This window comes from Schistocerca nitens, chromosome 4 (genome assembly GCF_023898315.1).
Source record: "Schistocerca nitens isolate TAMUIC-IGC-003100 chromosome 4, iqSchNite1.1, whole genome shotgun sequence".
NCBI classification, from domain to species: domain Eukaryota; kingdom Metazoa; phylum Arthropoda; class Insecta; order Orthoptera; family Acrididae; genus Schistocerca; species Schistocerca nitens.
Genome location: NC_064617.1, coordinates 861,715,289 through 861,730,955, shown reverse-complemented (window position 1 = coordinate 861,730,955; position 15,667 = coordinate 861,715,289). Strand labels below are relative to the sequence as shown.

General features: G+C 39.1%; 2 protein-coding genes across 5 annotated transcripts in view; one reads left to right on the top strand and one right to left on the bottom strand.

Annotated features, from left to right (window-relative positions):
* LOC126253320 (uncharacterized) overlaps positions 1–15,667 on the top strand; it is a 164,559-nt gene that overhangs the window by 69,535 nt on the left and 79,357 nt on the right. The gene's annotated exons all lie outside the window — the stretch shown is intronic.
* LOC126253323 (MTOR-associated protein MEAK7) overlaps positions 8,554–15,667 on the bottom strand; it is a 51,937-nt gene continuing 44,823 nt past the window's right edge. For 2 of the 4 annotated variants that reach the window (XM_049954585.1, XM_049954586.1), the window contains 2 exons: positions 14,437–14,637; positions 9,875–10,007 (listed from right to left, as the gene is read on the bottom strand). In XM_049954585.1, coding sequence (XP_049810542.1) covers positions 14,548–14,637 — 90 coding nt within the window. In that variant the 3' untranslated portion in view covers positions 9,875–10,007; positions 14,437–14,547. Of the gene's footprint in view, positions 10,008–14,436; positions 14,638–15,667 lie in introns of all 4 variants that reach the window. The other 2 variants (XM_049954584.1, XM_049954587.1) reach the window with 1 other exon arrangement.

Below are 15,667 nucleotides of genomic sequence, written 5' to 3'. Positions count from 1 at the left end.
CTCAGCTGGTACTCTATTTCGTTCAGGTCTGAAAGAAAGGATCTTTTTCGCTTTCTCAGACATAATTAATAGTGTCTCAGCAATTGCTTGCCAAGATTCTTTTATTTTTAGAATTTTAAATTGCTGATTCTGCAAGCACCTTCAGGACCAATATTCTTCCATCGGAAGTTATAACAATCATCTGTGCCCTCCATTCCCAACAACAAGTTCCAATTTTGCACGTGAAAAACAACTGACTATGAAAGCTAATGCTGTCTGTGCTCTTTATGTGAAAGTGAGCCCCAAAGTTGAGTGAATGTGAACGACCCTTCAAGATTTAAAGCCATGCATAGTGCACTCTATCGGGTGGTCCATCGATGATCAAGTCCACACTCACAATGAGGGATGTTTGACAGGCCCTATGTTATCATCATCTTAAATCTTCCTCTCCTCACACGGTTTAGGGCAGTCCATACTCTCCGCAAAAGGTTAAATCCCTCTATTGGTATGTTTGGATCATCAGCCAAATTTCTATTCTTGGCTTTGCTTGTACGGCACAGTCTTTTCCATTCCTTTTCTGGATTGTATGGAAACACCATTTCACCTTGGATTCAAGAGGTTTTTTGGAGTCACTTCCTGGTGTATAGAAAGTTTTTGGTTTGACAGTCTTTTACTATACTCTCTGAATAGTATCTGATTTCAGGTGATGGTACATTTGTTAGGGTGTGGATATAAGCATTCCAGATATTATTCTCATAGCATCTCTTAGTTAAGTATCGATTTTTGCTACGCGTACAATTATGGCCCATACAGGCACACAGTACTTGACAATGCTATATACCAATTTCAATGCTGAAGTTCACAAAGTATTTGCTACACACCTCCAGGTTGTTCCAGTAAGTTTGGACTGGATAGTATTTCTAGATTTCAATTTTTGTTTTGTATCCTCTATACAGAATCTGCACATTGCATTCCGATCAAGCTTTACTCCAAGGTACCAATTAACAAGCTTCTAATTAAAAGCTATATCAGTTTTGATTTTTTATAGCTGAATTCCTGCAGGAAAAGGAAAATTAATTTACAGGAAATTTACTTCTTGTAATGAAATTGGTTACTACAACGAGACATTAAGAAATTTAAATTATATTAAACCAAAAAGGTAAATGGCTTCGAGCCGTGCACGGCTTGCGTGTATCCCATTGATTGTTTGTCATCTTCTATTATGGTACTGCCGGCTCGTTTTCTTATTCCATTTACTGGGGTCACTAACTTCCTGCCTTACTTGCCCATGAGTGGCGCAGCGCGTATCAATAAGTGCACTGTCATACCATCTCTGGAGCGACCAATAGTAGTTCCTGGTCGTCGTGTCTCTGGCAGTCAGTTCTGGATGGACGACCAGTGCAGTCAGGACGCAGCAGCAGTGAAGTCGGGGATGGAGCACCGGTGAGGTGCCGACAGCCAGTGCTCACTGACCACTGGCAACACACATGAACTGTACGACAGGGGAAGATTGGAGCGGGATGACCGTTGGTTGGTCAACGTATATTTGATCCTTTCACTGTTTCCGAGCCTGGGCAGTTGGTTGGTTGCCATGGAGCAGCGAGGAAATCTATGTGGCGCATAGTTCGGCCGAGGCCACTGGCGGTGTCTACACACGGTCGAAGTGTGTGGTGCTGTTCCCATTGCTACGAAGTACATGGCTCATTGATCCTGGACACAAAAGTTGGGTTTTGACTGAATCTATCAGCAAGTCACGACTGTTCTCATTGTGTCATTTGGATTTCATTGTCGGCTGTTGGGACATTCCCATGAGCAACAACGTGTGTTTTCAAGTTGGCAAATTTTAGCCACCCTCCGGTGGAGTTTAACTGTACTTGGTTATCTTGAATAGAAGTGCATCAGTGGAATCTTCTGCCTTGTGGCCATTAACGTTCCGGTTACCTGCCCTAGCCGTTTATGTAAATTTAGGCAGTGTATTTTCCTCATTGTGTTGTTGCTGTCCAGCACGGTGTGTAGTTTGACAGCTCAATGTATAATTGGTTGTGGGCGCCAGTACTTTCTTCGTTGTTCCATTGAACTCCCTGTTGTCTGCTGGTCGGGTGGAGCAGAAGTTATCTTGTCGGTGGGTCCATTGATTGTCTGTTGATTGGGTTGTCATCGGATCGAGAATGATTGGGCTGACTGCCTGTCTCACCTAAGGGAGCGTTAGTGTTTGAATTCCAGGCCGACCTCGGTAACTTCTGAGCGCCGTTGGGTGTACTGCCTTTCTTATTTGTTCTTGTTTGTTTGTATTTCTATGACTTCTAGCCAATTTGTAAATGAAGGTTGTTTTGCCCTTAAGGCGTAAGATTGTTTGGGCCTTCAGTCTAATTAAAGAACTGTTTTAAGATAAGGTCTTCTGCCTTTTAAAAATTAAATTATGGCTTGAGTCTTAAGAGATGGGCCTTCAGCCTAATTGAAAGAACTGATTTAAGATAAGGCCTTCTGCCTTTTAAATTTCTGATTTTGGTTTGAGTCTTAAGTTATTGGCTTTCAGCCAATTTTAAATTAAAGTGGTCTTGCCCTTAAGGCACGAGATTGTATGTCGTATTTTCTTGGCTATTTTAAAGTTGTGTGTTCGAGTGCCACTGACAGCCACTTATTTTGGCCCCTTTCCACAATTCAAACTACCTGTCCTGTCCTGCGGGTTTAGCAGGGTGTCTCAGACTTCTACAGATTCCAAGTAGTAGTATTTTTTTATTATTGTTAATTATTATTATTCAATAAGATCATTGTTACAGGTTCATCAAAAATGTCTCTACATTAACATTCACAACTACATCTACACCCACATGGGTGCTGTGCAAAACATACTTAAGTGCCTGGCAGAGGGTTCATAGAACCGTCTCCATAATAATTCTCTATTATTCCACTCATGAACAGCACGCAGAAAAAACAAACACCTATAACTTTCCAAGTGAGCTCTGATTTGCCGTATTTCGTTATGATGATTGTTTCTACCAATGTAGACTGGTGTCAATAAAATTAAATGATTAATTAATAAATAACTTGACAGCAGCAACAAAAATAATAATTATAACGTGTTATTTGATGTTAATGTGTTGTCACAAGCAGAGAATGTCCTAAGCCAGGATATAGGTGTAGATGTCGAATCAGAAAGATGCTGCTGCATATTATGAGGAATCACCCAGCCTTGAACTCTAATGCTTTGTTCTAACCCAAGTTAGGCTTCCTGGCCTAGATAAAAATACTGACTAACCTTAAACAATATTTCATGAATTACATTAATTTTAGTACGTTATGGTACCAACAATAATCCGATTAAACACATATTACGCATCTCCATCAGTGTGATGGAAATTTCAAAGAAAATCTTTTGACTTTGCCTAGAAATTATGTAATTTCTTTTTCGCTGAAGCCTACCAAACATATGCCATGTGTCAGAATGAATTAGCAGTTCCAAAAGTTATCAGCTGACGGACTGAATTTTTACTTCATTTTCTGGATCGAAAACTATGTTGTGACCTCCTTGATCTGCCTAGCAGAATCTATGCCTTGACTTGGGTAATCAAATGCTTTTCTTTTAAATAACTGTATCAGTTAGCTGCCTTACACACTAGGCAATACTTATGTGTGTGATTGGCAACAATTAGTTTAACCAACCAGTGCCTAATACTGCATAAATGACTCAGCACAAACAGCGTAGAAACACTTCAGTATCCCAAGGTACTCCTTTCATAGATCAAAATATCTGAGTGCTTCCAAATACTTTAAACAATATAGGCCTACCAGAAATTAAAAAAAGAGTTAAAGTATGAATATACCCATATTATAACGATACTTTTGGCACAAGTAATGAAGAACAAGATTCACGGATAGAAGAGGAGCAATGGGTGGATAAATTACCTGAAAGAAAATATATCCTATGTATGGGTCGTTCTGATAAAGAAGCTTAAAGCCGTGTGAGAGACAGTCAGAAGTGCCGAGCCAGGGATAGGAGTAATAGGAATGACCGGGAGTTAGCTCTGGACTTAAGACTCTGTGTCAAACCACTCAACTAATTGTATAGATTGCATACAATTTTCATTTCCTGTGTGTTTGTTGGGCAAACACTACAGTTGTCTGAGTTTATTTGAAGAATTGTGAAACAATATAAAATTTATGAGTACAGTATTGGCTGTTGAGGAAAAACTCGTGAACATTCGATAGTTGAAAATAGGGCACATCTTACCTTAAATGACACTGGCCATTGTTGTTTAGGACAAACAAATGCAGAATCAGTGATTTTAATTTGTACAAATAGTTAATCAAATACTTTGCATGTGGCTGTAGGACACTCAACAGTAAGCTTATCAGCGTCCTCAATATTAGAAAACTGTGTTCCCAAAAACACACATGGCAAGACTTCTACCAAATTAAAAAAAAAGTTAATAAAAATCAAAGCATGAAAGTACATGGGGCATTCATTAAGACTGGGAAGGGCACAACCACAAAATTACCAGACATCGTCAACTGATTTTTACACTATGATACTCTTTTTCCTTAGCAAATTATGAAGAGATACAGTTGCAGAGAATCAGAAGAAAGCTTAATGAATTATCACCTATAAAACATAGAATGACAGACATTCCACAAAACCATCACTGTTCAGTAATTTCCAGACTGAAAGATGAGTTTATGGAATTCTGCCTACCGGGTACACGAAGTACGCCATGTACTGTCCAAAGATCTGTCTTTTACATCAGCCAAAATAATCACATAATCCTTGGCAGTTACGTGACCTTGCAGAGTAACCATAGGGCCCATGGAATATTGCAATATGGCAGCCCAAATCGTCACCGAACCTCCAACACATTTCACTCTTGGGCAGCAAGCAGTCTGCATCGAGGCTTTGGGATGGCATACGCCAGACGTAAACTCGGCCAGAAGTTGGAAACGGTGTGAAACAAAGCTCATCCAACCAAATTCAGCACCATGTTTTCCTGTTATGGGCATTTGCATCACACAAATAAACCACCCTGTGCATACAGTTTGTTGGATAGTTACACAATGCCTGGAATGAAGTTACGCAGGTGGGCAGTGGGGTGTGTCAGATAGAATGGATAGCGGGAGAGAAATGTGGGGGGGGGTGTAGTGAGGGATTTCCGGTGTACTGGGTATACAAGTGATACATGGGTACTGGGATTGCTGAGGTGCAGCGCACAATGAAGATTATGTGGAGGTATTGATGAAGGTGGAGGAGGAGGAGGAGGAGGAGGAGGAGGAGGAGGTGGTGGTGGTGGTGGTGGTGGTGGTGGTGGTGGGGGGGGGGGGGGGAGAAGAGTTGAGGAGAGGGTAAGGGGACAGCAGGTTAGTGATTGAGGTCAAGAGGATTACGGGAAAGGAAAAAGGTGTTGCAAAGGTTACTCCTACCTAGATAGTTCAGAATAGTTGATGCTTGAGAGGGAAGGTTTCAGATGGCACAGATTGTGAAGCAGCCATTGATCTCAGCAGCATGATGTGCCCCTGTGTAATCAACTTTGTTCTAGGCCACTGTTTGGCAGTGGCCATTCATTCTGGTGGACAGGTGCAGTGACTGCAAGGCCACTGTTTGGCAGTGGCCATTCATTCTGGTGGACAGGTGCAGTGACTGTAGCATATGTGGTACACGACATAGCTGCTTTCACAGGTGGGGATAGGATAAGCCAGATACAGGACTGGAGTAGGAAGTTCGGGGATGGTGAATTGGGCAGGTCTCGCAAGAGGGTCTTCCATGGGGATGTGACCCCTGTGGCAAGGGAAATCCAATCCCTTGCAACAGGTGTCATATCCCTGTGGAGTGTCCAGGTGCAAGACCGGCCAATTCTCCCGACCAGCACTTCTTACTCTTGTCACAGGGCTATTCTATGCTGTCAAAGTCAGAGCCACCTCATTAAGCAGCCAGTTTATGTACGAATTCGCTTCAGCCACTGCACAGCTTTGTGTCAGCATGACAAACGCCAGAATGCAGAATGAATGGCCACAGCTGGACTGTGGCCAAGAACAAAATTGACCATCCACTGGCGCAACATGCTGAAGTTCAAAGGCTGGTTCATAAAATTTGTGCCATCTGCATCCTTCCACAAAATGCCAGCTTTTCTGATTTACATAGATGGGAGTTATCCTTGCAACACACCCTCCACTTCCATAATTCTCCTGTTCTCCATCTTGACTAACCCACAGTACTCACATCCCATCCCCTGTCCTGTCCTGTCCCCCTCTTATAAAGCACACTATCTTCATTGTTCGCCACACTTCGCCAGCTCCAGTTCCTGTGTATCACTTGCTTAGCTTGTACACTTACCACCCCTCCCTTCCTAGGCAGTCCATGTGTTCCCTCCCTCCAAGCTCCAAGCTACCCATCCTCAACCCTTTAGTAATGTCAGTTCTGCTTTCAGAGCATCAGTGTCACTTTGAACTTGGAACAGGAATAATTTCGTATTTAGAACTTAGTGTGGATGTTAATTGCACATTTTCGTCACTTATAGTCGAGGCATGTCCACTGAATATAGTCATGTATACATTTCAGAAACGTTTGCGCACTTCTCGTGGAAGCAAAAGTTGCACTTAATGCACCGAATTCCTTTGACTACACGTTTTCTACACTTTCTGCACGAAGAACCATTTAATTTCAACTGATTTTGGAGCTATCACCACACGATCCTGCCGGCGCCATCTTTCCAGATGACGAAAGGCATGTGGCCGTGGGACATCGTGAATTGGGAACAGCACTATAACAGGCAGAATTCGAAAATATTAACCTCTCTAAAAGTGCAGCTACATTATCAGACCCCCGAAAAAATGCAAATAAAGGTAATTCTTACTTTACACAGGTGCAAATCTGGTGCTCTGAATGAAAGAAAGACATATAGAAATGTTTCCATATGTAAAGGATTAGGAATGGACATCAGCAGAAAAGGTCAAACATGTGAGAATGGCATAATGTTGATTTTATTAAGTGCCACTTAATATGTTCAATACGAGCAATGTTTCCATGCTTTGGAATTTGAATTATTACATCTTTCTTTGAACATCAAAAGCTATACATAGAGGTGGATGTAATCATGTAGTTTCCCTCTCTTTCAGCCGCTGCAGTGCTAATGTAACATGGCCACAACGGTTATGTCACAAGGGCAGGTAAGTGAATCATCCCGACTGTAGTCCCGTTATTACTTCAAAGGCTGCTGCCTCTTTTTCAGGGACCATATATTAGTCTGTCCTATCCACAAAATCCAAAAATGTGACTGCATCTATGGTGGGGCTTTCTGTATGGTTGTGGCAAAATAAATGGTTTGTAGGAGTTTTAATACACAGCTTGTATATACCATATCATTCAGCAGCAAAGCTGTAATTTACTGCAATTACTAGTGCATCAAAACTTTATCTGAATAATTTTCAAAATCAGAAAGTTTAATGTGACTACGGGAGAAAAGGATTAACTTCGAAGGTAATGTTTAATTTTAAATAAACTGCAGCACTAATAATTCTCCGAGTACTGAATGTCCGAATATTGCACTTCATGAACTAGTTACCACAGAGCTTTATCACCACACTTCTATAGGGTTAAATGCAAAAAAATGTAAGAAGTGAGTTCAGGCACTGAGCAGTTTGTGGATACAAATGAGATTTAAAATGCAGCTAACCTTTCAAACAACACTTCACAAACATTGGGCAGAACTGTTGTGTGTTACAAATGTATTTACAGTCAGCAACTGCAAACACTGCAGTATTCTTTGAAGATTTTCCTTGTCAACAGGGCCACTGGATTTTGTATCACAGTGTAATCACATAATTCATTGTCATCAGTGTGATTCCAAATCATCTTTAAGTATACTTAACCCCAAAAAAACCTTTTGCGAGATTTCAGTTTCTCACATTTGTGACGGGAATTTGCTATTCGTTACTTTTTTCCATTGACCTCTTGGTTTAGTCCAAATTTGAGAGATGGCTGTGTTTCTTGCTTGTACCCTGCTGGCAGTTTCTTTTCTCAGAAGTGCCATATGTGTGAATGGGAAGTTGTTTGAATTATTCTTTTACCTTGTCAGTAAGGTGCGCACATTTGGACATTATACCAGGGCCTTCATACACACATCGCAGTAACATTGTTACCTACATCCAATTGATAGGCCAAAACTTACATCATTTGATCCTACAGCTTTGTAGCTCTTACTTTCAGTTTAAATAGTCACTTATAAGTTTTACTTCTCACATCTTTGATGGAATGAATGTCTGGCCATTTTTTTTGCACATTTCCAGTTTAAGGCACATTTCCAGTTTAAGGTACGTAACTAACTGAAAGATTCCCAGTTGCAATGTGGCCCTGAGTCCACATTAAACTGTAGACTCTTCTACAATTGTTTGTGAAACTAAGATCAAAGGTTAGAGGAAGGCTGGAGCATACCACCTCCAATAGCAAGCCTAATAAGTACTGTGGTGCTCAAACTCTCCTGGTAGAGGACAACTTAATCTTACTAACTAAAAATAAGAAACAATGAAAAGAATCAATTTTTGACAAGCAGCCACTCAGTGAGTAAAAATAAGAAACATCAGGCAGAGTAAATAAATAGCTTTTCTTTATTTTTTAAGAAAGTTTTTTTAAGTATAAATATTGACAGTTGTTAATACTTCAAAAATACAATTTTTTTACTAATAAAAAACTAACTCTAACCCAATTACATTAGCCACCGATTACAGCACCAAACTCTGAAACCATTTAAAAATTTATATAAAAAGGTTCGCAGGAGAGCTTCTGTAAAGTTTGGAAGGTAGGAGACAAGATACTGGCAGAAGTAAAGCTGTGAGTACCGGGCGTGAGTCGTGCTTCGGTAGCTCAGATGGTAGAGCACTTGCCCGCGAAAGGCAAAGGTTCCGAGTTAGAGTCTCAGTCGGGCACACAGTTTTAATCTGCCAGGAAGTTTCATAACAGCGCACACTCCGCTGCAGAGTGAAAATCTCATTCTGGAAAAATATAAAAACATTATGTTTGCCATCATTTGTGCACTTATCTTCCAGATTCATGCTTTTCCATACACTGAATGTGAGAAACCATTACAAGGTATAAATGCAATTAACTTGTGAAAAAAAGATACAAAATCTGAACCACTCAGATTTTAAAAATATCGATTTTACTTGTTTCTAAAGCTTTTCATAGAAAAGGTATTTGTCGGTCTATAATGATGATGGAATGAAACCATGAGAGCTAACTATAAAATTAAAAAATGAATATGAAGACTAGATGAAACAGAAGATATATGACTTACCTACTTCTCAAATAAGAGGGTACGCAGCAGCAAAACGCATACATGCAAACAGTAAGATGTTACCTTGACAGAACAACATAGAAGACAAGCATTAACTAGCAGTAGAAGGCAAGACATGCAACTGTTGGTAGGATGGAACAGCATAATTACTTTAAAGTCCAAAATTCTTTTCTTACACCATGATTTGGTGTGATTATTCCTTTTCTTCCCAACATTTTTGTAGTACAATTCAACTAGCTTATATAACTATCATGTTAAGAAGAAACACTTTGAAAAGCTGAAATGTGTCATTGTTGCTGCATTTGTTCCTTTATGGCAGATGATGATAGTAGTAATAAAAATACTAAAATTGTTCCATTCCTTCATCACAATAGAATCACATTTCATATGAAAGTAAACTGACAATAATGGTAACTACGGTTTCAGGGTATAAATACAATAAATATTAAACTAGTTTCTGCCTTAGTCTTCTTCAGGCTCACGATAACCATCACTGTACTGTACTTTTCCTGCCATTTCCATAACTGCACGAGCTTCTGTTTGTGTGTCTAGAACACTTCGCCCTTTGGACTCTTCCTCCACTTCTGGTTCTGGGCCTACTCCCCAGGCTTCTACATGCTCTATTTGAAAGCATTTTTGAGCAGAGAGCATATGATAATTTCTGTAAGTTGTGCATGTTTCACTACAGTGACCACTTCCAAATTCAGCATCAAGCCAAAATCCAAAATAATTATGTTGTCCACCCATCCCCTGAAAAATTAAAAGTAATTTCATAGAAACAAAAAATTGGGATAAGTATTTCTAGTTAGCTAACAACAACTACATACAGAAATTTAATAAAAATTAGCATTTTGATGTCAAATTTTAAGTGTAACCTTTACAGAGAAAGAATACAACACTAAACTTAGAAGAGTACTGAAAATTTTTTTCACAGTTTGGAGTTTCTAATACATACCATATTGTACGTATTTTAAACTTGGAAAAGAGCTCTGCATATATACAAATAAGTTCCAAAGTAACAGTCTAGGGAGTGTGTCTCAGAATGGATCTGACATTTGTTGATTCATTATTATAAGATACAGTGCACTGACAAGTAACCATTGATTTCTATTGTGTGCATATTAATCATTCATGAAGTTTTTGTTACAACTTAACTGTGGATTATAACTTTATTTTGAATTAGACTGAATTTGATATGAATCTTATAGAGGACAAACAGATGTTTAAAAACTTTCAACATTCATACACGTAGGGTTCTAATCATAATGTGCACACAACATTTGTTGAAAATCATTCCACAGTAGTACACTGAAAAGATGTGCACCAACATTCACCTTCTGTAGAAAGTGAAGTTTGTTGTATGTTAAACAAATACATATAATCATGCTGGTCTATCCTTTGAGTGTGGCTTTGACACTAGTAACATTCACTAGAAACTATATATATAATAGAGGGAAACCTTCCACGTGGGAAAAAAAAAAAAATATATATATATATACACACACACCAAACGAAAGCGCTGGCAGGTCGATAGACACACAAACAAACACAAACATACACACAAAATTCTAGCTTTTGCAACCATCGGTTGCCTCGTCAGGAAAGAGGGAAGGAGAGGGAAAGACGAAAGGATGTGGGTTTTAAGGGAGAGGGTAAGGAGTCATTCCAATCCCGAGAGCGGAAAGACTTACCTTAGGGTGAAAAAAAGGACGCGTATACACTCGCGCGCACACACACACATATATCCATCCACACATATGCAGACACAAGCAGACATATATCAATATTCCCACAGGTTTTAACGTCTTCATTTCTTCGTCAGACAATTGTTAGCCTCATTTTCATAATCTGCCACCACAAAACCACTCCTTTTTTTATCCCTCTTTCCTGATGAGGCAACAGTTTGTCGCGAAAGCTTGAATTTTGTGTGTATGTTTGTGTGTCTATCGACCTGCCAGCGCTTTCATTTGGTAAGTCACAACATCTTTGCTTTTTATATATATATATATATATATATATATATATATATATATATATATATATATATATATATATATATATATATAAAATAGAGGGAAACATTCCACATGGGAAAAATATATCTAAAAACAAAGATGATGTGACTTACCAAACAAAAGTGCTGGCACGTCGATAGACACACAAACAAACGCAAACATACACACAAAATTCAAGCTTTCGCAACAAACTGTTGCCTTATCAGGAAAGAGGGAAGGAGAGGGAAAGACGAAAGGATGTGGGTTTTAAGGGAGAGGGTCTGCTTGTGTCTGTATATGTGTGGATGGATGTGTGTGTGTGTGTGTGTGTGTGCGCGCGCGCGAGTGTATACCCGTCCTGTTTTCCCCCTAAGGTAAGTCTTTCCGCTCCCGGGATTGGAATGACTCCTTACCCTCTCCCTTAAAACCCACATCCTTTCGTCTTTCCCTCTCCTTCCCTCTTTCCTGATGAGGCAACAGTTTGTTGCGAAAGCTTGAATTTTGTGTGTGTGTTTGTGTGTCTATCGACCTGCCAGCGCTTTCGTTCGGTAAGTCACATCATCTTTGTATATATATATATATATATATATATATATATATATATATATATATATATATATATATATATATATATATATATTAAGTGGGTGGCAATAAATGGCAATAGAGCACACTAAGAATGAAATCTAGAGTAATGCAGATAGTTTGCACAGAAATGTCTATCATGAAGAGTTGCATGACTAACATATTTCCAATGACAAACATCTCTTAGTGCACTGCAACCTGTTCAATATGGAGACTGGGCCAACTAGTAACACTAGGATAAGGTTGTAATGTATAATTCCCAAATGAGAAACTTTTCTGTGTAATAATATTCTTACTTTCATCACTTTACATGTGTGTCTGATGCATACAGGGTGGAATGTGGTAAATTGCTGATTTGGGAATGAAATAAACAAAATAATGAACACTCTGAAACTCACATTTTTCATCAGACAATAATGGAAGTTTCTAATTACAAGGTTTAAACAGTGTATCTGGCAAATGTCTACCTTCACAATCCACACATTGCCACAGTCATCTTCTGAAATTCCCATGCACTCTTTCAAACATGTCTTCTGGTATTCTTGCAATGTCAGCCTCAATATTGTTCTTGAGGTCTTCCAGGGTGTTGGGATGGCTGCAGTACACCTTTGACTTCAGGTAACCACGAGGGGGGGGGGGGGGGGGAGAAAAAAAACACCTCATGGGGCTAAGTCTGGTGATTGTACAGACCAGTTGAGATTCCCATCTGAGAGGTAAGCCTTCCAGGAAACATTTGCCTCAAAAAATTCATGGTAACGCCCACTGTGTGTGCAGTGGCACCGTCTTGTCGAAACCACATATCCTGTAATTGCATTGCCCCAAAAGCCGGCAGGAAAAGCTCTTGAAGCATAGTGAAGTAACGATCCGAATTCACAGTTACAGAATGAGTATTTTCCTGGAAAAAGTAAGGCCCAATGATGCCTACTTGTGATATGGCACACCACACAGTGACACAGTCTGAGTGCAGGGGTCTCTGGTGAATTTGCTTGGGGTTCATGTTGCTTCAGTTCCGCATATTATGTTTGTTTACACATCCACTGAGGTGAAACTGTGCCTCATCAGAAAAACAACAGATTTGTGTCACAGGGTATGGTTGCAAGCATGTCTTCACAAGATGTTCTTTGTGTTACATAATGCCGTACTGACAATTGCTGGACCACACACATTTTATACGGGTGAAAATTGAGTTCATTATGAAGAATCCAGTGGAGAGAACATCTTGAAATGCCAAGATGAAGTGCCCAGATGACACATCCCCTGTTCTGAATGAATTTATCCAATTTAAAATTGATTGCCGTCCAGGAACATGTCTGTGTGGGAGTATTGCAAATTGCTTCCAAAAGCACACAGCACTGCAATAATCGAGCGGGAATTCGAGAAATACACTTCAACACAAAATGAATGCTCCTCACGTGTCCACTGCATTATCACAACTGAACAACAACTGAATAAAAACCTCCCGTCGGTCACTAAAAACCATGCCCACTCTCTCTCTTATTCAACCAACATTGCTGCCACAATGTGAATTCTAGAAAAGCAATTTACTGTGCTCCACCCTGTATATTCTTTTTTCATGTTTCTTGATAAGTTTTAGTTTTGTGAGGTGCAACAAGTAAATAACATACATGATCACTGAGGTTAATAATTTAACAATAAAAAGACTCTAAATTATCCTCTGGAATTATATATTTTCACTGGAATGCAACAATGAATGACAGATTCTCTGGTTATTAACTAAAGGCAGCCACATGTGTAACTGCATGCTTGACAAGCATGCATGGAAATATGTGCTCACACAAGCTTGCACAAACCCCTTGCAACTCCACGTGTCTCAAGTGAGCTTGTATCAGCATCAGTTTGTTTTCCAGAAATCCCAATGCACTGACTGACACATTTTTTGCTTGTTTAAGAAAACAAACCAAAAGAGGAAATGTGAGAGGACTAAAAAGTGGTCAAAGAAAAAAATGATATTGTCAAGTGAAGTTACTCAGTTAACTGAAGATATATTCTTGTGGCTGACATAATTATCTCGGGATGAATGAAGAAACGTATTTCAATCTTCAGTCACTCATTACACCTTTGATTAAAAACCAAACTGTAACACCACAGGAAAGGCTAACAGCAACATTGTGATTTCTCATTACCGGAAAGAGTCAGGACCACCTCAAACACACACCCATAATTTCATCACAAGCACTGTGTGTCATAGTGCCTCAGACCTGCCATGCTATCTATGAGGCGTTCAAAAGTAATTTCTTAAACATAAGTGAAACACTTTTTTCAGATCAACTCTTATTTGTAAGTAAATAACAGACAAAATGATGATTAACATGCAGATTAAATATAACTATAATTTGTCATGAAAAATGCAAGCGAGTTGTTAAAACCCAGATGTTCAACAATTTGGCAGTAGGCACTATACAGCATACCAAATGCTGCACTAACATCACATATAGTGTGTGCTGGTTTTCTGCCATGCACGAAGCATCATTTATTTTTTTCTGCAAAAAGTCTGTTTACGGTCAGAAATGTTTCATTTTGGCAGCCAACTTTGCCACAAACTTCATGTTTGTCTTTGAGTATTCACTAATCAAACATACTTCTGAGCCTGTGGCTGAACCACTTCTTTTTCGATAGGTTGTCTCTCTTTCGACCTCACCAGCATTACTTCAGGAGAGACTTTTGTATTGGTACTTGGTACACAGGCAATGTCATGTGTCTGATAGAAAATTAATTTGAAGGCCCAGCTTCAACTCTTCCACAGACTGTGCAACACCTACCAGTACTTCAGCAACTTCATTCTGCAAATAAGATGTAGCATTCTTGAATTTTAAAAATGTAAACAAACATGTAATACAAAAACACTTTTCATAAATCAGTCTAAAACAATGATGCAGTGTTTTAAATTAGAGTTAAAATTATAATATAAATATTACAATAAATACAGACAATTAAGAAAGTGTGCAGCACTATATATTTAGTAACTAATATAGATTACTATCTGATGTGGGCGGAGCACATGGATGTTGCTGTGTAAAAATCTAAACACACAGATTTTCCTCATATGAAAAAAAGCAATAGTTTTGGATGATACAGTACTCAGAACAATGTGCTATGGGCTCGTGTTCCCACATACATGTAACAAAAGTAACTATGTTCCATTCTTTTCATTACATTCATTATAATGTTCAAATGTAATTTTAGGTAACATTTTTAACGGTAGGATTATTCATTTTTCAGGTTCCTAAAACAGAGCACGACTAGTCCAGTACAGTAAATTATTTTGAAAAGAGGTGCTACAGCTGATGCCAATTATGTATTTATTCTATCTGATTTCAGCACAAATGGCAGAATATCCAATGAAGTAGCGAACACTTCACATATATTTTTGTTTGTTGGTCTGTCTGTGTGTGTGTGTGTGGGGGGGGGGGGGGGATGCATTTTCTTTGAGAGCTGATATGCTGAAATCGTTCCAATAGAGTGACTAACTGCTTGGAGGGGGAGGGATCTGCAACTACTGATCATGCAGAGCTCAGCACATTGAGAACTTTTTTGGAATCTTGACAGCACGTTTTAAGATTTTTCAAACCGTTATAAATTTGGAAATCAACCTTATTGATAAGGTTGTTAAAGCAACAGTTGCTTTCATAGTTATGCAATGTCCACCATGGGTGAAACCTATGCTCCAAGTAATTCTCTCGGTTGTGAGGACACGCAAAACGGCATATTCCTTGATGGAATAACATCAGAGCCTTCCAATACACTACCACTACAAAGGTCAACTGCTGGAAATATTCCACTTGATGCTAAACATGTGCAAAACAAGTTCAT